Raw genomic sequence first — 22,808 nt, 5'->3', positions numbered from 1 at the left:
TGGAGCTAGAGTAATGCTCCCATTCTATGTTTGGGTAGTTGAAGTCGCCCAATATAATGGTGTTTGGAGAGACCTTCATATTTTCCAGTGTTCTCAGGAAGGCCGAGTGGGGTTCCTGGGTTTGGGAGGGTGGTCTGTAGCAGGCTATAAACTGGAAGGCAGTTTTACCCACTGTTAGTTGCACATGGATAGTCTCTGATGCTTCGTGCTTTGCCACCAACCTGGAGGTGTGGGTATCTTTGATGAATATCGATACTCCCCCTCCTTTTGTGGTTCGGTCCAAGTTTTGGGGCTGAAAAGCATGGTATGAGGTGTAACCTGGTAGTGCTGGGGTGCTCTCGGGAGCCCTGAACCAGGTTTCTGTTACTGCACAGATATCAATGTTCTCCATGCTAAGGAGAGATTTGAGTGCATCTTGAGGTTTAGACTTCTGGCGTTGAGTAGCATTACTCTTAGTTTCTTATCCCTTGTGATACCTATGGAGGTGGGTTTGTCTTTTGAGCCTTGCCTAAAAAAGGCACTATGGGGGTAGCAAGAGCCTTTGCCAATATCCGAAAGCCCAGGGGTGACAGGTGCAAGCCGTCCCTAGCGAAGCATCGTGGCTTGTCGAGCATATCATCCCAAGCTGACAGGCATTGGATCCCCTTTGAATGACACCAGTACTTAAGCCAATTGTTGAAATTGATCATCTTGTCTTCACATTATGGCATCATTCTTGGTGAGGGTAAGATGCTACTCAAGGTCAGGGTCATACCGGCCTGGGCTACATGCTCAGAGAGCTCCTTTATGTCTCTTTTCATGTAGTCCAGGGAGGTACGCCTCAGGTCATTCACACCAGCATGGACAATGACTAAGTCATATTTGTACTTGCCTTGGAGTGACCTGAGTGCTTGTGTTATGTGGCGGATCCTAGAGCCCGACAGGCTGCTCACCGTGACCCTCTCCCTGTTCAGCCTGGTGAGCGGGAAGTCAGTGTGCCTGATGATAGAGTCACCTATTACAAGTGTATCAGGTGTGTTGTTTAGTCTTAAGGGCTGTGACTGTTCGGCACACTGGCTTTGTGAGATATGTGTTGCACGTGTTTTGTTTTGGGGTAGCGGCTGCTTGGGTGTCTGCTTTGGAGGTCTCTGCTGCTTCGGCAGATCTTTATTTAGAGCCTCCGAGTATGTTTTTGTGTGATTATGTGTTTGGTTTGCTGTCGTGGTAGGTCTATGTGAGACTGGAATTGTAGTGAGTGTGGTTTCCTTCTCCTCCTGACTGGTTATGCCAGTACTGAGTTGAGAGAGCTTAGCCTCCAGTAAGCTTGCACCCAGGAATATCATCTTTTGAGAGGGTACTAGTTTTGATTTCTTTTTGTTGACTGTGTACCCTAGGCATGTTAAAAGTCTTATCACAACCGTCAGATGCTGTAGTAGAATGTCCTTGTTCTCTGCTTGTATGAGGCAGTCATCCAAGTAAGGATATATTTGTATTCCTCTTTGTCTGCAGTAAGCAATTACTGGTGCCAGGCACTTTGTGAAGACCCTGGGCGCAGTAGATAAGCCAAAGGGCAGTGCAGAGAATTGGTAATGCTTTGAGCCAGCCTTGAATCTGAGGTATCTTCTGCATGATTGTCTGATTGGAACATGCAGGTATGCCTCGTTTAGGTCTAAAGTCACAAGCCAAGCCTTGCTGCCCAGCATGGGCAGAAGCTGCTGTAAGGTCAACATCTTGAATTTTGGTATGTCCAGGAAAGTGTTTAGAATAGATAGGTCCAGTACTGGTCTCCATGCTTTGTCCTTTCTGGGTACCAAGAACAGTCTTGAGTAAAATCCTTGTCCCTGCTCTTGCTGTGGCACTTGTTGAATAGCCCTCATGTCCATGAGAGCTGCGACTTGTTTTTGAGCCTCTGCCCATTGATTTTTTGGAAGGTCTGGCCAACCGTTTCCCCTTGGCAGGGTATGGAAATTAAACTTGTAGCCTTGTGACACTATGTTTAGAACCAATTGGTCCTGGGTTATAATGTGCCAATTTTCAGAAAAAAGTGCTAGTTTTCCCCCTAAGGGTGCAGCCAGAAGATAAGTGCTTGGTGCAGGCAGATGGAAGTCATTGGGAATGTTTCCTATATGATTGTGCTTTGTCTTCTCCACCTTTGGAGGTAGAAGCACTCCACTGCTTAGACCTGTAGGATCCTTGCGGCTGTGATCTGCCTCTAGGGCGTCTGGATCTGCCCCTTTGAGGTCTGTCTGAGACTGGAAAGGACCAATTCTTTGTAGGCCAGTGCCTGCTAAATCTAGGTGGCTGTACCTGTAAGAAATCCTTGACCGTTTGCATAGATTTAGATTTGTCCTCCATTTTCTTTAGCACCTCTTCTGCCTTAACACCAAACAAGGTATCATGTTGTAAAGGAGCATCTAATAATTTTGCCTTAACATGGTCAGGCAGATTTTGTTCTTTTAACCAAGCATGCCTCCTAATGACAGAACCCGTAACAGCGGCCCTGCAGGAGGCCTCCAGAGAATCAAACCCACATTGCAAAGTATGCTTTCCAACTTGTTCAGCTGCATGCAATAAATCCTGCATTTCTTTGCTTTGTACACATTCAGAATTTGCCATCATTTTCTGTTTAAGCAATGTCATGATATATTGCTGATATTTGAGCATATGAAAATGGCAATTTAAGGCCCTTATAGCCAAAGTAGCAGATGTATAAATCTTTTTTCCCCACTTATCCAGCGCCCTGGAATCCCTGTCAGAGGGGGTAGGGTTTTTTGCAGTAGAAGCCTTGACCCCTTTTGCACCCTGAGAAATAGTTTCTGGATCTGCAGTAGGGTTTTTGAAAAGGAATTTATGAGAGTCAGGGACCCTGTAGTATCTGTCCAGCTTAACAGGTGCTGGAGGTAAAGAGTCAGGGGTCAGACTAGACTCCGAGAACACATCATCCACAATGTCCAACACAGGTGGAATAGCTAGAGGCCTGTGTTGAGGTAGTAAAAGGAAGTCTCTGAGCCTTTTCTTAGATTCTGAAAAATCTTGCCTCTCCCAGTGGAAGTGCTCCCTCATGGTATGCAAGGTTTCCCCAAAAGAGTAGTCCTTAGGAGGAGAAGCTGAAGGAATTGATTCTTCAGCATCGGAATCCTCATAGGGAGGAAGAGAATATTCCTGATCAGAAGAGGAATCAGAAGAAATGGAAACCTGATCTGAAGATTCATAGTCTGTCTCTTGCCTAGGCCTCTTATCAGGAGGGGGATGGGAACCCCTGATCAAGGTAATTAAGTCTTCGGCCATTTTGAGCATCTGTTTTTTGGGCATGGAGGCCTATCCTTGTGGTTGGAGAACTTGTTTCTTTGCCTTTAAAAATGTTTTAGTCTTTGTCTTTGAAGTCAGTTTAATATATAATTGTTTAGGTCTGAATACACCCTCAGAAGCCGATGCCTGCTCAGCGGCTCCGAACCCATCTGAGGGAATAATCTCCGAGGCTCCAATACCTTGAGGTTTCCAGCAGCCTGGCTGACTCCACATGGGAGTCGGTAGCGGCCTGCGACTCTAAAGTAGCGGGTGTCAGGGGCTGAGAAAATGCCTCACTGAGAACCGGCGAACCAGTGACTTGCTTAGGAGAAGCTTTGTTGTCGGGTTTGGACCTCGGTTGCCTGTCTTTTTCTTTTTCTTTGCATTTTTTGTGAACTCCGGTAGTCGGATGGCTATCCGACAACATTGTATAATTAAATCTTTGCCCAAAATAGCTTAATGCAAAATTGTACCGACGCTTAATGGTGCGTTGGTTAAATCTAGCACAAAACTGACAACTAGCAACATCGTGGTCAGGGCCTAGGCAAGGAATACAGTAAGAATGAAAGTCCTTGTGAGGTATTTGCTTCCCACAAGAAATACAATTATTAGCTTTTTCTGACATTGGTCTGGAGCAAGAAAAAAGTTTCCCCAACGGGGTACTTAGCTTTTAATGAAGACTTTGGATCTGAAACTCAAACACGAAAATCTCAGGAGTCGGCCGACCGGCACTTGCGAACTGCTTCTGCTTCGGGCACCGTGCGGCAAGAAAGACTGAATAAAATGGCTTCGGCTGCATCTTTTATACCCCTGATGACCTGACATCAGGGAAGAGGCGACAGCAACCGACGCAGGACCCAAGACTTTGGAATTCAGGCCAATTGAGGGCAACCTGCCATCATGATAACCCAAATGTAATGACTGCAACAGTGAAACACGAAGAACATCTGCAGATGCATGATACAGACAGAATCTTCATCTCTGAGTCTCAACACATAGTTATTCAATCCCATATTTCAGCTTGAGAACCACAGCCTTCATCCTAGACACAACCCTTCCCTTCAACCCTTACTTTTTAACTCTTGTTCTGTCCAGACCCAATATATGCTGCTCACAGAGAGACAGCCTTCTATTATTAAACAACATAATAGACACAGTCTCTGTCCATGGAAGGTCAGTGTGCTATGCATCCAGCAATGGTTTAAATTCAATACTGGGGTGAGGCGTTTTAATAACAAAAATCCTTCCTAACAAAATATTGGTTTATAAAATACAAACACACCACTGTTTGATGCATATTAACTAGGGTGTTTTAGATGGGTAGAACAGAAATTTCAGAACTACTCAAAAAAAAAAAAAACTACTAATAAGCCCTGGATACTCAATGTTATTAGCAGCAAATATAAGCATACTGTGGCAATCTACACTGAAAGTGTAGTTTGTGCCTATAATGCTAAATGGAAAAATTAAATGTAACGATGCTCACTCATGCTAATTAACTGAAGAAAATTATAGTAATTCCACACTAGTAAACATGGAAAACCTTGCACTAAATGTGCTACTGCAAATGATTAGTAAACAATTAGTTTACACCTTGGGTAATCATTGAGTAAGGAAATGTTGTCTTGTAGCCAGTGACAGAGTTAGCTGTTAAGTGGATACTTCCCTCTACTCTCTATTTTTTGCCCAAGGATAATTGGATAACAACCACATAAGGCATAATCCTGGATAATACCACAAAGTAGGATAGACACTTAAGTAAATGTGTATCATGACTAAATTCCAATCTAAATCTAACTGCCTGGTGAAGTGTATAACTCTCCATGTAATGAATTATATAACCATTTTGCATGCCTTTCTTTCTTTCTTTTTCCTTTGTTTTCGTTTGCGGTACTGAAGAACCAGGATGTTGCCCCATGTGTCTTGTCAAAGCTGACAGGAATTGCTCACGCAGGAACATTATTGTCCCACTGGGAAAACAGCTGAACTGAAGTTGGTAAAGTGGAGTATCATGCATGAAAGTGTCAGGAAACACTGCAACCAATCAAAAGTCACTCCTGAGCCTGAATAATATGGATTAAAAGAAAGAGAGAAACTAAAATACATCAACCAATGCACGGAAAAGTACCCATGACTTTGTTTACATGTAACCAGTTAAACTACCTCTAAGCCAACCAGGATGAAGGAAAATTACTTATATAAACAAAAGTTAACAGTAATCTGCCACTGTAATGTAATTTTGCCTTCCATTGCAACTAAAAAATGATTTTAGTTTATGTGCTTGCAATTCACCTTATTGCTTGTGTTACCTTCTTCTTTTTTTTATAAACATTAACTGATGGAAGCAAATTGGGACTGGAAGCCCAGCCCACACAATCAGTTCTGTAATGCTGTACTGACTTGAAAGTCTTCTGCTTTTTATTTTTTTAACACAGAAATTTGTTAGTCTGAGGATATATATCCTTTTAGCCTGGTTGCCATGCTATTCAGCTTTTTACTTAATGCCACTATACTTTAATCTTTTCAGGATGACTGACAGTTTTGTACTAATCGCAGAACTAGGTAAAGACATGTTTGCCGGTTAACTGAGCGTTCACTGTATATGTTGCATATTTATCTTCCAAAAGACAACACTTAATTTTATTCCAAGTAAAGATTTTTATTTAACTTCAAAAGCTTGTGACTGGTGTTTTATTTACTACTATATACGGGTAATCATTCTTCCTGGTGTATTATTGCCAGGCGCATTCTAAATTTTAAAGACCGGTTGTGTATCAGTGTATTATAGATGTTATTATAGGTGCTGACAGTAATTGTTTTCTCTGTGAACTAGCGTGTTCCACTTGGTTGCAGCAAGATACCATAAATTCAGAAAAGAAGGTCTGCAGCTCCAGTGGTATCATTTGACACTGTGTGTGTGTGTGTGTGTGTGTGTGTGTGTGTGTGTGTGTGTGTGCGTGCGTGTGTGTGTGTGTGTGTGTGTGTGTGTGTGTGTGTGTGTGTGTGTGTGTGTGTGTGTGTGTGTGTGATAATGTGAGTGTATGTATCCATGCATGTATACAATAATATATTGGCCATGTTTCACTTCCTGTTGTTAAGGGAGCACAGGGTGGCTATGCAATGGAACAGTAGGCAGGTTGGCAGGGGCTATGGTTGTGCAACATGTAGCAAAATAGCCACTCTGCATATCCCAGATCATGTCAAAATACAGTTTTGGCTAAGAAACTAGAGCTGAGTCTAGAGATGTTGTCTCAAAGCAGGTGCACTTGAAAGAGAGCTGACAGTGACTGAGGCTTCAGATAAAGAAATGAAGTGCCAGCATGAGACCAGGGAAAGGGAGAAGAAGACAGATAGAAGGGAAATACAGTATCAGAATGAAAAGCAGATGGTTACCATTTATCATGGATACATGATAAGAAGGGGTGAATGGAGAGAGTCAGCTTTTAACCAAAAGTTCTCCAACCTGCCATAAAATCAAACATTATAAGATAAAATGCCAGAAAGTGATTGTCCAGCAAGGTCATGGTAAATCAGACCAAAGTGCTAATCATATATTAAAAGTATTTCCTGGACAATCATACTTTTTGGCATTTCTCTTATGATGGCTAGCTTTTGTCAGAGTCAACAAGTTGTAGGGGTGAAAACTCAGACCAGAATGCCAAAGTCAATACTAAATTGCTTCCTTGGTATGTATAAGTGCATGACATTGACAGCTTTATGTGAGATTTTGCATGTATATGTCCAGTCAACACCAAAATGTCCAGTGGCAACAAATGAGTTTTTAACTCCTGTGTTTATGGATAAAAATATGCATACAATAGGTATGATTTCTGACTGATTGTTTTGACTGCAGTGAAGAAATATTGTTTCAAATATTTTAAGCTCAAATCTGAATCTTGAAGAAAAAGTGTTTAGAGAACATAGAAGAAAGGCAGAGGAGAGTGGAATTGTTTTATTGTAGAACAAAGCATTTAAATAAGTTAGTGATTGGATATCAAATATGTACATTGGAATTACTGCGAGATCTTATGACAAGGAAGCAATCATTCCACTGTGCCAGATAGTATGACAGTCTGGCTAATAGACTGGGAAAGTACTATGGCTAAATAAATCGATGGGAAAGGTGACATATGCCCAGCAATTAGGTCACAGCTGTACAAGAAAGGGGTACCTCGCACTGAAAATGAGCATAAAGGAACCCATGGAGACAACCTGAAACATCATAGCAGTTTCTGCAAGCAAATGAAACAACTTGTAGCAGTACATGCCAAGGTCTTAGGGTTAAATGATTCCAACTTAACTGAGTGAGAATGAATGGTCCAAATATCCACAGAGACAGGATGAGGAAAGAAACATAATGACGGAGCTAACAGAGATGATACAGCCATAGAGGCTGGCTGAATTGAGATTGGAGCTATATCAGATTACCACAAGAGACCTACATCCTATCCAGAGGTGGTTAAAGAAAGTGTTTCTACTTGGGATACTGCATTGGACAGCTATTTGACATGTGCTGTTATTAGAATAGAGCATTACTTACATGTGCAATCTACTGCAATTACTGCCATAGGAGGGATATCTTATGTACTATTGACCACCATTCACTTGGTCTGAGAAGGGAAACATGGAAAAAAAATCAGGTGTCATTGCTGGATAATATTATTGCATATGATTTAATAGGAAATGATTTTGATAATCACATGCAATAGCATGCAGCTAGGCATACAGACAATTGTGTAGAGAACATAGCAGGGGGAAATACAGACAGAGCTCAAATCTGCAACAGATCCTGGTAATGCAGCTACTTGCAGGAAACAGACAGGTAGTATTGACAAGCATAAACCTGAACCGCAATTCTCATAAGCTTCTGAATTTCCTTTGGAAGGGACTGCCTTAGAGGAAGACTTAAGAAGTAGCAGCAAGTCTGAATCTGAACTTTGCCTGTAAAAAGGTACTACATTTAAAAGGAGTTACCTTACAGAATGAGAGACACAGTAGAAGCAAGCCTGAATCTAATCTACAACTGCCAAAAGAGACTAGACTTCCTTTGGAGTAGCAGTTGGAGAGGATCATAGGGAGGTGAGATAGGCACAGTTCTAAGATCCTTTATTACAGAGCTTGAGGGAGATAGCCAAAGAGTCTCATATTTTGAAAAGGCAGAGTGGGCTCAGATACTGAGGAAAGAGATTATTGAACCAAGAATGGACTCTCTAAGGAGAGTAAGAGAGAGAAATAATATTATAGCTGGTAGTCCTAAAGGTTTGCTGATTGGCATATGTGTACAGCCCATATCATTTAGTCATCATGAAGCGCACAGAAGCAATACTTGTGCAATATTTCTATTGGCCAGTTACTGCAGAATATGCATCCTGAAAAGTGCATCATCGGTGTCAAAACTTAATAAGACAAGAGACAAAGCCAAGGCTGTTTTGATGTCATTGCTTGCTACTGAAAAGCCATTCCCAAGATTAGATATAGATAGTGTGAGTAGGCTTAGTATTCAAAGCATTACATGTAAGAGATTTGTACTGATAGTGGTAGACTATGCTACTAGTTTTTGTGTGGAAGTGGCTTTGAAATAATTTCAGATGGAAAAAAATGGCAAATACATTAGAAATAAATAAATAAAAAATTCTCAGAGAACAGCTTTTTTGTCCTCAGCAAATATAGACAGATGAAGTGCAACCTTTATATCTGTTCTTCAGACGCATTTGTGAAAGTGTTGTAAGATAAAGGCGTTACAAACTACCCCTACCATCTGCAAACAAATGTTTTGAAGAGGTTTATCTGTGTAGTTCATACCATCCTGAGAAAAACTGCACACCAGTTTCAACAGGAATTAACAGTACTATTTGCTTTTTTGCATGCAGTGAAGTAACCAGAGACATATTTTTCACCATTTGAACTATTCTGTGGTGACATGATAAGGGTAAAATTCTACTGTAATCATGCTGAGTTGGATGATGAATGTATTTCTGACAAAGAGGCTATAATGGCATATGTCCTTAATATCAGTATTAGTTTTAGAGAGCTCAAGGGTTGGCAAATAGCCCCTTGCACAAACACAACAGCAACACAAATTTTGTTATGACTGGTTAGCTGGAGAGACAGACCATACAGTTTACAAAAGGTAATGATTTACTTCTGTTCAACTAAACAAGCTGCAGTCAGCACGGGAGCATCTTTTCACTGCTGTATGTATGTATATATATATATATATATATATATATATATATATATATATATATATATATACACACACACACACACACACACACACACACACACACACACACACACACACACACACACACACACACACACACACACACACACACACACACTGTACACCTCTTAAACACTTAAAAATACACAAATCTACCTCTCACTTGTACACTCATCCCAAGTCCAAACGGCTTCTGGAATTCAAATTCCACGCGCAAATGCAAAAGATTAATATGTGTAAAGGTCGCATGTATGGAGAAGATGAAAACAGGTCGCAAGCACCTGTTCCATTTGTACGATTGGACGCAAAGGGCGTTCTAAAAAAATTTTTTTTTTAAATTTGAAGTAAATTAATCTCCTGGCCAGCCGATTCTAGGGGGGTGCAAGTTCACCCCCTTGCACCTGCCTGCAGGCGGCTTACATGCCTGACTGCAGCAGGTCTTCTTTCATAAATCCCTCCCTTGGATAGACATCCTTGTTTCCTGTTGCCTTCCTCCATTCTTTCAAAGGTCTTCTTCAACAAATTATCTTCTGATTTCCTGCCCATGTCTCTCGACCACCATAAACTATATTCTTTGACCATCTCTGCGACTAGAACTACTTTGGCTCCTGCTCTGATGTCATAATTTCTTACTGTGAGTATCCTACCACACATCAAAGACACTTAATCTCCATCACCTCTAGCTTCCTCAACTGATCCGCCTTCAATACACAGGTTTCTGTTCCATGAAGAAGTATTGGTCATACCACTGTTTTGTACAACTTACTTTTCATCTTCTTTTGCATTCTTCTGTCACACACTGCCCATGACACTCTGTGCCATTTTGCTGCAGCCCCTCTGATTCTAACTTTGACCTCCTCATTCAGACTTCCTTTCACTTCAACCACCGCTTCCAGACATCTGAAGCTGTTAAACTGTTCCACTGTTTTCTTTTTCTGCCTCAATTCTTATCTTTTTCTGATTTCCCCCATTTACTGCCATGACAACTGTCTTGTCCTTATTCAGTCTCATTCTAAGTGCCTTCAATTTTGCATTCCATTCTCCTATCATTTGCTGAAGTTCCTCTTCAGTGGCTGCATGTAATGCCACATTGTCTGCATACAGCAACTTTGTTAACTTCTCCCCTCCAACCTATTTACTAAGGTGGCCCATCACCAGTGTGAACAAGAGTGGGCTCTGAGATGAACCCTGATGCACACCCACTCCTACTGGGAACCCTTCCGCAAGTGTCAATCAGTCCTTGTACATAATCTGCACTAATTCTACTAATGTTTCTAGGACTTCTAACCACCACAGGACTGCTCAAATCAATTTTCTTGGGACCTGGTCATATGCTTTCAGCAAGTCTAGAAATGCCAGTTGGACTCTTTCCTCATCTCCAGCTTCTACTCCACTATCTAACGGCAAACATCAGGTTGGTTGCATTGTATCCTGATATGAATCTAAACTGCTCATCTTCCAGCTTCCTTCTACTATTTGACATATTTATCAGTCTGTTTACCAGTTTCAAGCAATGTTCCAGGAGTTTGATACTTCTGTTGTGCCGACAGTTCTGAATGTCCCCTTTGTTCATAGGTTTGTAGGTGTATACTAGGCTAATGACCACTAAGGCCCTTATAAGCACAACACAAAGATGAACCACAAATCTGATTTGTATAGAGGATGATTTACTAACTGCCTCTGTCCATCAGAGACATATGTGCCAGACCAGGGGTGAATTTCTGATTACACATCCATTGGTCCATGTTGCACTTAAATCGGGTTAGGGAGGAACTCTGCTTTACGTGGATGGGGAACCTGAGAAACATACTTGTCTCTCCGACATGTTCTATTTATGTCACAAGCAAAATTTAGGTCTTTTGATCTAGTAGTTCCGATACTGATTGTTTTTGTGGATGTGCAAAAGGTTTATCAAAACAGAGTCCAGGGATGCCTTTGTATGCCAGGTAAAGATCACCTCTCACTAGTCTATATGATACACAGCAATGAGACATGGCTTTGAGGTAATCAGCTTAGTATTTTTTATTTACTCCCTGTATTTTGTTATAAGTAACCTTTGTGGATATTCCAGTTGCTGCATATGTCTCGTCAAGTACATACCAAAGGGGGGCATTATGCTGTAAGATGAGTCTGATAAGGGATGAGTACAGTGGTGTGTTGATGTCTCCAGACCTAGATGCCATACCCTTATCTGTAAGTTGAGCAACATAGATGGATTTTCTTACTACCTTGTACACATTGTGGTCGAAGGTTAGGTTAATATCTAAATAGGTTTGCTAATCCCTGTCTAGTGAATCAACTTTTAGGGGGTGTTTTATTGATGACAATGTTACTCAGGGTGTTTAACTTTTCAAAAGGTACTATAATGCATTTCTTGACAGTGAGTTTAAAATATAGCATTGGCATCAAGCATCTGTCTGTGTTAGACCATCCTGGGAGGTGTTCTCGTCTTGGGGGGAATCAATGACGGCTCCCAGTTTGCAATCATCTGCAAACCTGGTCAGCCAGAAGCTTTTAACATTTGCTTTGACCACTCAGAAGTAGATTTCAAAGAAGAGTGGGCTCAGCACAGAGCCCTAACGGACTCCACTGGTAACTAGCCTCTTTGTGGTCACCAGTTCAACACATTGCTGGAGGTTTCTGATAAAGATGAAGTAGGCCTTATGGATATTTTTCACCTAGGAGGCTATCTTAACCTCAAAGTTGGCTTTGTTTGACCTAATTAGCTCTCTTAGTTGCCTATTTGGTTTGATGAGAGAATTTTTATCTTAATGAGAGTTACCCTTCCTGATTTTATGCCATATTTTTTCCTTTTATTGCATATCCTGTTTAATCTGGGATGCCACCAGGATGGTTTGATTGTGGAGCTAGTTCAGGACATGGTTACTCTTGTACACTGGAACTATTTTGATTATTTTCTAGTCTTCAGGGGTATGCCTTTCTCTCCATACTGCTATGAGTACCACTGGGAGTCATTTGTCCTCTAACTCACCCAGCATCTTGCTCATATGCACTGTGACCTCATCGGAGCCGGCTGCTTTCCGTGACTAATTGTCCTTACTGCTATTCTTATTTCTTCTAGAGTGGGTTCTGTTTCCTGTTTCATCCTAGGCTTTGGATGGGGCAGTAAAGCTCCTGTGGAGTTTACTTCATTCAGACATTCAGAAGGTGGTGAAAGTACTCCTTTCATCTGCCTTCCCACTTCAGCCTTAATCCTCTCAGTCATAATTCATCTAATGTTTTTCCCCACAAAATACACCATTTTGAATTCAGTTACTCTAAATTTTAAGCACAATTTCAGAGTCCATTCCTACAGTTTTTTAAGTAGGTCCCCTTGAAAATTGCCACTTCTGCTCCAGTATTATACATCTATAAATTTAATTTCATCCTAAGTAACAAAACCACAAACAAGACTGTTCCTAATATCAGTCTCTTTTTAGCAAACATCTAGTCACCTGGCCTGCTGTGAGCTGTAAATTCTACTGTTTCCAATGCACTTCACTGCCTCATTACCTTCCCTCATACTTTTTATATTCTCCACTGCTTATTTTCATGATTTTACTCAGTCATACAGCTAGATCAGATTTAACTGGCAAGCCTGATTTATTTTATATTAATATAATGATTTCCTTATCAAATGTGCTTACACTTGTCTTAATTATTATTTTTTTCTAAGAGATGCTAGCTAGTCACTGAAAACTGAAATTGATAATGTTTAAAACCAGTTCCATATGCATTCCTTATACATCCTGTGGATGTTGTAATACCATAATTCATATACGAGACAATATAAAGCTGACGTTCTGTAAGCTGAGTTAACAGAACAAAAAGAATGGTGGGGGCTTTTGTAGTATTCTCTCCTTTATCTCTTTGTCTAGTTTATTTTATTTTACTTTACTTTTAAGCTAGCTGTGTAAAGTCAGCAACTGATTAATACTGTTTTTCTTCTCACACTTTATTATGGTGGAAGGGTTTTTAGTTATTGGTCATGACCTCAACTACTTGCCAAATGATCTTAATCAGACCGCATAGCTTTGGGATCAGCTAATATCAATGGTAGACTTGAAGTCTTCAGAGTCATATCAGAATCCCGCTGCTGACCTGAGAAAGACAGAAAACAACTGCAAGTGTTGTTTCACTAGTGTTCCATTCATATAAAACGAGCTTAAAGGCAACAGGAATTTCTTGTTTAGCATCGAAGCCATAGTAACTGCAAGGTACCCAGTAAAGCATTCTTTCCCCAAGTGGCCTAACTATCTGGAAGCAAGTAGTAAGCTACTAATGGCTACAGTAATAGTAATGGCATTATTTTTTTATTTATTTATACTTTGTTAACCAGGTAGGTGCACTCATTGAGGAAGGCTTTTCAGCCATGACCCAGGCCCCTCCTGCAAAGGCTATAACAAGTGATAAATGCCCTTTAATGCACTCGACAAAGATGGCATGTAGAAAAACATTATCAAGGGGTGACAGTGAATAAGTAAAACATTAAACATCATTTACAAGGCTGCCTTCATTATTAATGCTTAAATATACAATGTAAACTTCATTATAAATACAGACTTGTAAGTAACCATATTACAGCTCACAGTGCTGTAAGATGTTACTAGTGAAATGGAGTAGGAATCAGCTTTTCAGTGTTGCATAGCTGTACAGAAAAAATGGGATAATTATATTTGCATCACTTCACTTGTGTTGTTCTGAAACAACATTGTTAACTAGGCTGAGCAAAGAGGAGCCGAGAGAGCCCCAAACTCAAACTTACAGCATCTTCTGGGATGTTATTAGTGTATATGACCATCCATCCATCCATCCATACATCCATGCATGCATCCATTCATTCATTCATCCATCAATCCATTTTCTAATCTGCTTGTACAAATGAAGTTCACAGTGGTAGCAAACAGAGCAGACTGAGCAGACTTTTATCCTCAGCTGGGATCTCCAGCTCATCCAAGGGATACCCAGCCATTCTCAGGCCAGGTGACCGAAACAATGTTTTTATCATGCACTAGATCTGCCCTGGGAACCCCTTCCAAGTGGACTGCTCCTGGTACCTCTCCCATGGGAGTTGACCAAACCACATCAAGTGGCTCCTTTCAATCTGGAGGAGTAATGGCTGTACTCTGAAGTACTTTCAGACTGCCATGTTCTTCTGTCTTCCTTTAAATGTTTTACTACCTGTTTTATAACTGCAGTTACTGTCCCAAACTTACTCTTCACATTTGGCTGCTTGGGAGGAGGTTAACTTTTAACTTCAGATATGACATTACCTGAGGCTCCATCTACCTGGGTTTCTGGTAGCTCAGGAGGGTATAAAAGATCCCATGGGGCCTACTGAAAAAAATGTAGATGAAGATCCTTGGTACCCTGAACAAATTTTCACTATCAATGTGAATACAACTTGGAGTCTCCTCTGGATTGAGCCACTGGCTTAGTGAGACTAATTCCGTCAAAAAGGGATAAATAAATTAAAAAAAATCTGTAGTTAATCTAAATATACCCAGTCTATCAAAAACCTTAAGGGAGCTTCATTAACTGCCATAGATTGCAGGCAACATAGGAATTTAACCTTCATACCCTAATTGTAAAGGGTAGATTATCAGGACCTTTAAACACTAATATCTTCAAGAAATGTAAATAAGTACATGTCCTGGAGACAACTTATTTCATAGATGGTGTTCTAGTGAGCGCATAGTTATCCCTACACATAACTTGTTTTAGGTTCTGATGAACTCAGCATTGAACACCTTCACTAATTTTACGATGCACCACTGTATTGCTGTGACCACACTACACAAGTAAGATATGCAAGCTAATTTAAGTCTAAAGTAAATGCTGAAACACATAAAAAAACAAAGAGCAACTGGTATTATAGAAATCCTTAGTAGCTGTGCAAATCTTTAAGGTTCATAGGATGCATTGCAAGCACTGGCATTGTCCCGATCATCAGTAATTTCATATTAAACTGAAGATATACTCATCTCACTAGAGTTTTTTAAATAAACATAAATGTATCTTTCTTGCCTAGTTTTGAAATATTGGACATGACAAACAGAACAAAAAGCCTAGAGGATCATAGTGAAAGTTTTGAGCTGACCATTTCTCAAGTAGATCAAAAAAAAGCTTATGTGGTGCACCTCATAAGGTGTAGCCAGACATTGGAGTTCAAACTGAGATACTAGCCAGGGTTTAATTTCTACAATGTTTTGGGTTTCTAATACCATAATGGGAATATACTCCATTCCTATGTCAGGATATGATTAGAGTTCATGAAGTTAATACTGTTTCAGTCTTTGATGTTAGTCAAAAGTATTCTTCTCGATAACCACAATGTGCCCAGAATTGCATTCTTCAGTAGTTCATACAGTGTTACTTAATATTGGTAGGCTATTTAAGTGTAATTGTACATTCTTTTTTATTAGACATGTTGCTCCTACTACTATTGGAAATGTCTGGGTATCTTTCTTCCACATTGCTCTTGTTTCTGCTTACAATACTGGTTATTTTGACTTTGTGCCTCTCTCTGTACATCAGCCATTTTAGAAATTTAGTCTAAATAAAAGTGCCCATATGATAAGTGAGTTTCTTCTAACACCTCAGATGGTTTCACAATTTTTGCACAAAATCTTAGCATTAAATAAATGGTTCATTCAGAACATGTGCCATAGATATTGGATTTGGCATCTGCCAAATTAGAAGGAAGTGGACATGTGAGACTCTGACCTCCTAGGCTTCCTGCACCACAGATAGCATATGTAACTTCTCTAGGGGAATGTATATACAGAATGGGCCATTTACTGCTCTTATTTCTTGCTTTTAGACAAAATCCAAATTTTTGATGAACAAAGAAAGCAGAAAATGTGGTAGGGGTGGCACTTGTGAATTCTACAGGTCAAAGCATTTTACTTTTTTCTGATCTTTGTTAATTAGATGGATAGACTGCCCAGGGACTGTTTTGGCCATGGCCCAAATGCACTGACCATCACAAATATAGTAATTAAGAGTAAACATTTCAAATACTATGCATGAGCAGAGTTGTTAACATTTTACAGTACACTGGAAATAGAAAGTGGATTTAAATCCAGTAGTACAAGTATATGAGCATTTGAAATATGAGGCAAACAAATAGGAATGTCAGTGAAACAGTTATAGAAATGAATACAGCAGTGAGGTTTTACATTATCGATCAAATGAGCATCACAGGAAACAAACATTACATATATAGTAGTCCAAACATAAACTTTTCAGACACATAGGAAATAGAAAAATGCCTAATAAACTAAACTTGGTGTCTTAATTATGTACATGTATACAGCATTGTTTCTTTTATTATAGGATCTTGGGATCATAGGAGTTACAAGGCAAGCAAGTCATGGCATCATATGACCTTGCTTATACCTGTCCTCATATTGTACCCCACACTTCTACAAGGGCAATAGCCAAGCATCCATGTTCAGGGATGTTGCTCTGTTTCACATGCAAGATAAATTTGTTCCAGAGTTGGGGTGAATGATGAGCACTAGCCCTTTCCCTCCAAGGTACTTTAGTTGTACACTGGTGGAGATTTTTCTAATATTGTCACTTCCTCAGCTATCACTAATAGGATTGTTTTCTGATAGTACAGATTTGTTATGGCAAATCAGAAGTATTCAACTTTCATCTATAGCTCTGTGAGATCACTCAGTGTTTTTGGAAATAGCAGAATTATCAAGGATGCAAGACAAAACCAGTCAAGACAATCCCTGCTTGGTGGAAAAATTTGAAATGTCTAGTAAAGGACAAGGCCGTACAGATAAATTACAGAACAAACCTGTCCTTTAGAGGGCTGCTCTCTTAGAAAAGGAGGTCACTAGGTGGAGACTAGGAATAAAAATAGAGTAGAGACATGGATAGAGTTATTTATTTGACAGCTATAAATCTAAAGAGGGGAATGTAGAGCTATACATACACCGGAGGATAAATAACTGTGGTGAGGGGAGGTTCAATGAACTTTTCTAGGTCAAACAACTGAAATACCCAAAGTTAGTGGCACAAAAACTAAAAGACTGGCAGAGTGAACAGATAATTACTGTACTAAGGGATCCACAGGAAAATGTTACTATGTTCCTTCAGATCTAAGTATGGCTATGTGAAATTATTGTAACAATGTATACTTTTACATATAGAGTTCCAGGGAGCAAGAAAGTCTCATTCGCAAATTGCAGAAGTTGAACTAACCATGGTGAATGAACCTCTCTCCATCAGAGAGATTTTTATGGAACTTCCTGTGATGTGGATAGTCCCAGAGCCTGATGGTCTGCCCACTGATTTTTATAAATAGTATAAAAAGGAATTGGGGGTCATTATTGCTGGTCCTAGGCAATGAATGTATGATGATGGAGTAATTAGTTTCTTTCCTCAAGGCTGCTAGAGATACTAGCTACTCTATTAACTTTAGACTAATCTTTTTTTGGCAAAAATTCTAGTAGTATGGTTAAAGAAAGCAGTTCCAGAAATAGCGCTGCACTCTCTGCAGGGTTTCAGTGAGGGACAGCAGGGAAGTGCATCCTTGCTGTGTTTATTTCATGAAATGAAAATCTTATTTAGTAATGAAAGCCCACCACAGGCTGTGTTGCTAATAGACTTCAACAAAACATTTGATTTTCTCTGGGATGTCTTAGATAGTTATGGATCAGGGACCAATACCTCTCAACCTCTTAGAGCAAGAAATCTGGACAAACTAAGCCATCAAAAATGGGGGGAACAAAGGACCAAAAATAGGCACACTTTTTAAGTATCTCACTTACAAACTTGGAAAATTGATATCATAACAGGTTTTACGTTAGCATGAATTTTCTGAAGGGTATGAAATCTGAAACTCAAATATCTGTCATTATTTTATGACTTCAACCCTCAATAATTTGCCAACCATTTGCCAGAAAATCACAATTGTATGAGAAGCAAACCAAAAATATGAGGCAAACATCTGGACATTCTGCAAAAACCTGTACAGTTGAGAGGTATGTTGGGGACCCTTCACTTCATTTTGCAAGCTACTTTACCACATATTGTTGGCCTAGGTGATTATAAATGGGTGATGTTCAACACCTTTTGAAATTTCAGAGCACTCATCAGGTATACTCCTGTCCCCCTTAATCTTTATCGTGGAGGTAAAAATGTTCAATTTATATTTTATCTGAATCAGCGTAACTCAGACAGGGGGCCTGCCTGTGGTAGGAAGGAACTGAATTTTAGATGTCTGGTTTATGGATAACTGTGCTATGTGGTTAGGCAGTCCTGATACTAGGCTATCATAATTGCTGGATACTTTTGTTGGGTAAAATAAAGGGTCTGTGATTAACTAGGTTAAAACAGTATTTCTTTCTTCATGAAGCATTTTTGGCACAAGATCATATCTGAGAATTAGGATTAAAATGGGGAAAGTGATTTGAATAGTTAAGAATTGTAATAATAGGGCAGTTTTGGTGAACGTATTCAACTGAAAGTGAATGAAATTCAGTCTTCACCTGCCATGGACATTCATGGCTTGTTCTTCCCTGTCTTGACCTACTGACACTGCAGGCAGCAGCTCTGACGACATTATGCAAATTCCTGTGCACATTAAAGGCAAGCCTTAGCAAATAGGAGGAAAAACTCATATTGTCATTAAAGGAGACAGACTGCATGGTCAATGGTGGCTGCATTATTTTGGAAAAGATCACTAATTACTCACAAGTGGAAAGTTGTTAACCGAGCAGGAAGGATGCAACACAAACTTGTTCAAAGCTGCATTGCTGAGAATGTCACATACAGTTCATTAAGGAGTACTACCAGAGAGCCTCACTCTTTTTCCATGCAGTTACTTCTTCATGCAGCTTCAGAAACCTGGATACTGTAACAGTCAGACGGAGTTTGCACTTCATTATGTTTATTTTGTAAATTTGAAAGAAGTTGATTGGTTTTATTTTGTCACATTTAAGGATAGCTGCTGCCCATATCATTGGTTTACAAATTTGTTTGCTACAACACTTGTATATCTTATTGTGTGAATGACATGTAATCTTTGGAGGAAATTACAAAAGTACATAAAGCAGTAACAGTACAGTAAGGATGAATGCTTTACCTTTTTTGTTTTTATAAACAAATGATGGAGAGTTACTAATAATGCTACTTATGCTGAATAAGATCTGGAATGGGGTTGTTTTACATATTAAGTAAAATATTTTGTGGAACGAAGTTAGGAAGACTGAAAATAGTAAACTGGGACCATTGTCATTATTTAATATTGACTTAAAATTACTTAATGAAGTACGCTAATTAAGATTAGGGAAAGCTTTACCATAAAGTACAAGAAAAGAAGACATTTGATATAAAAGAAAATGACATCTAGAAGCATTTACGTATAAGTGTTTCTGGCTGATAAATCACAGGGGATAAAATAGTGGGAGGTGTCATTAGATGCTCTAAATAGTTTTGGCAGTATTACAAATGAAATACCATAGTAGTTATTACCAGTATATATATTTTTCCAGTGTAGGTTTTGTTTTGTTTTCAAAAATAAATGTAAGGTATTCCACTGTGTGCACACTGAACTGGCAGATGGGTTAAAAGCTAAAAGTGACACTTTGATTAATGCAAGAGAGCTCTGTATTAAAACAACAAACCATTAGCTAATCCATCAAGATTACTTTTTCCCATTTATATATGTACAAAAGTAAAACAAATTTTTAGTACCAAGACTGAGTCATCCCATTTTTGCACAATAATGATAATTTTACATGCACTGTGGCATCTGCTTTCTTAAGGGAATCATATCTTCTGAAACATTAAAATCATTACTGCATATTTAACTTCAGTTTGATAGCATTAAATGCTAATATTTTTTTCCTTTCTTTACAAAGTGCACACTAGAAGTTGTATCATTCAATCTCAATATATTATAAGGTAGCAAAATGCAACTACCATTAAAGAAATATTAACTTATAATTAACCCTGCTCCATTTCCATTTAATAGACAATTTTTCTAGTGCCTGAAAACAAAGCTACATCTGCCCCTTCCATGTACGTAGGGGTAGCAGTTTATTTATTCAGCCCCTTGTTCTTGATATAATTTAATTGTCTTATGACTGTTGTTCTCACCTTCCTTACAGTTTTACCAATGTAGAATTTAAGACAAATAAATGGTGTTTCACAAGTAATGTATGTTGGGCTACTTTATTGTCTGTTTCCTCACTGAGATGGAGATGGAAACTATTCCTGCACTCAGTTCTTACATGTTACAGGAGCTCATCCTGAGCAAGGAATTAGGCTATGGTATGGCATACGTAAACCTTTTACATTACCTGCACACCTTTTGAAATTTAGAGGATTAGCAATGCACTTCTAGAACATCTTTGGGGTTTCAATGGAAATTGTATCCCTTGACAAAACATGTTGTCACATGAATGCCATGCAGATTGAGCACAACTGGCTCCTCAGCTGAGAATCATACTCAAGGATAAAGTGTTGTGAAGCATCTAAGTAAATTGCTGCACCACTTTAGCTCACACAGAACTGATAAATTACCTATTAAAATGTTTTCTGACAAATTAGAATAGTTAAAGATATGTCTGCCTGACTGTGCTATGCACATTGATGTCTCCTTCCTTAACATTACCCTTTGGTAATAGCTATTATAATTCCTTGCTACAGTAATAGTAGTATGTAGTAGCCTGCATCTTCATATTGTGACTTCTTTTAAACAGAACACACGGTGTATCAAACAGTCTCCTTTCAAAATTCACAACTGACCTTTCAAAATACTGCAGTCACAGTACTTGTACAGTGGTTCAAATGAATGCTATTGTTCAGTATTTCTCAATTTAGCTCGACTCCTTTCTCAGTTTATTTTGACAGGTGTAGATACATTTGCTAATAAGACTGTGATGGTGGTGCTGCGGTAGCGTTGTCGCCTCACAGTAAGATGTTGTCCTGTTCGATTCTCAGCTAGAGCTTCTTCTGTGTGGAGACATGCATGAATGGGCGTACCTTCATTGAAGGTTGTGCATCAGGGCCAGCAACTCAGCACATAAAAATCTACTGCCAATCATTAGCGGACGGGAGTTCCACTGTGGTGACCCCTAACTGGGAAAAGCCGAAAGACACAACAAAGACACATTTGCTAATAATAATCTCTACCTCATGCTTTGTGTTTCATTTCTAAAAAGGAAATATAGACAGCACTTACCAAACCATTTACCACTTGAATGGCCACACTGAATATTTGCTTCTCTGTGATATCAAAGGGTATCTTGTCCATGGCCATGACATCCTGAAAAAGAGAAGAAAAATCATTCTTTTGTTTTACCTTCCTGTTTCAACTAACATTAATCATGTCTCTGGGTTTGTTTTATTATCATCATACAGTTTGTGCGATTCCTGCACTTAACTTTTCCCACAGCATCCACATCAGGGGTTTGACAGACTCTCCAGTGTCTTGTGACCTATATGTTGGAAGTATGCCATGACACTATTGCATCATATAATGGGCTGTTGAGCACTGCTGTTTGCCAGTTTGGCAGACACTATCAAATTAAGTATATCAGAGTATTCTCATAGGAGTTTAGCTGAAACTGTACAATATCATAGGAATCTCAGGATGTTTAAAGCTACTGAATTTTCTGATCATTACCAGTTCCCACCTTAGACGGTACATCCCCTCTCAAGGAGGGCTAGGCCAGTCAAGCACAGGGTGAATTTATGAATACCCATCCAATTTATACAGGTCCTGTTTGACAGGAGATAGTGTGCCATACTGCTTTATCTATGGGGGTCTCCTACAGAGGTGAATCTGTCTCTCCGCCTTGTTTTATTGATCTCTTCAAGCAGGTTTAGATCCCTTGTTCTAGTATTTGTAGGACTGTTTGATTTGCGAAAGTATATGAGATACTGGACTACTGGTTCCCTGATTGCTCAGAACACCATGCATAGGTCTTTTCTGAGGCACCTGTAAGGCACAAAATATTCCCTTTCAGATTTTGGCATTGGGGTAGGGGTTTGTGTGCGTGTGCATGGGTTTGTGTCTGCGCGCGTGTGTGTGTGTGTGTGTGTGTGTGTGTGTGTGTGTGTGTGTGTGTGTGTGTGTGTGTGTGTGTGTGTGTGTGTACGTGTATATATGTGTTAGAATAAGGGCTAGATAAGGGGTTAGAAGATAGGAGTTTTTGCAAGAATGTTCTAGGGTTTAGGGGATAGACATAATGTTTTGAGTCTTTCTTGTGTCTGTCTATATGTTATTGTATATGTTGAGTGGTTGCCTTGTGAAGTGGAAGTGTTATGGGAAGGTAAGTATAGGGTT

The 22,808-nt window shown here is 39.5% G+C and overlaps 1 protein-coding gene across 5 annotated transcripts in view; it reads right to left on the bottom strand.

The window, feature by feature from the left end:
* STYK1 (serine/threonine/tyrosine kinase 1) overlaps positions 1 to 22,808 on the bottom strand; it is a 486,977-nt gene that overhangs the window by 122,140 nt on the left and 342,029 nt on the right. For all 5 annotated transcript variants that reach the window (XM_044079884.1, XM_044079883.1, XM_044079881.1 and 2 more), the window contains one exon: positions 21,702 to 21,785. In XM_044079884.1, coding sequence (XP_043935819.1) covers positions 21,702 to 21,785 — 84 coding nt within the window. The remainder of the gene's footprint in view (positions 1 to 21,701; positions 21,786 to 22,808) is intronic.

This window comes from Protopterus annectens, chromosome 8.part0 (genome assembly GCF_019279795.1).
Source record: "Protopterus annectens isolate FY-2018-M chromosome 8.part0, PAN1.0, whole genome shotgun sequence".
Lineage (NCBI taxonomy): Eukaryota > Metazoa > Chordata > Ceratodontiformes > Protopteridae > Protopterus > Protopterus annectens.
Note: the sequence above shows the minus strand (reverse complement) of the source record. Positions and strands in the feature narration are given on the sequence as shown.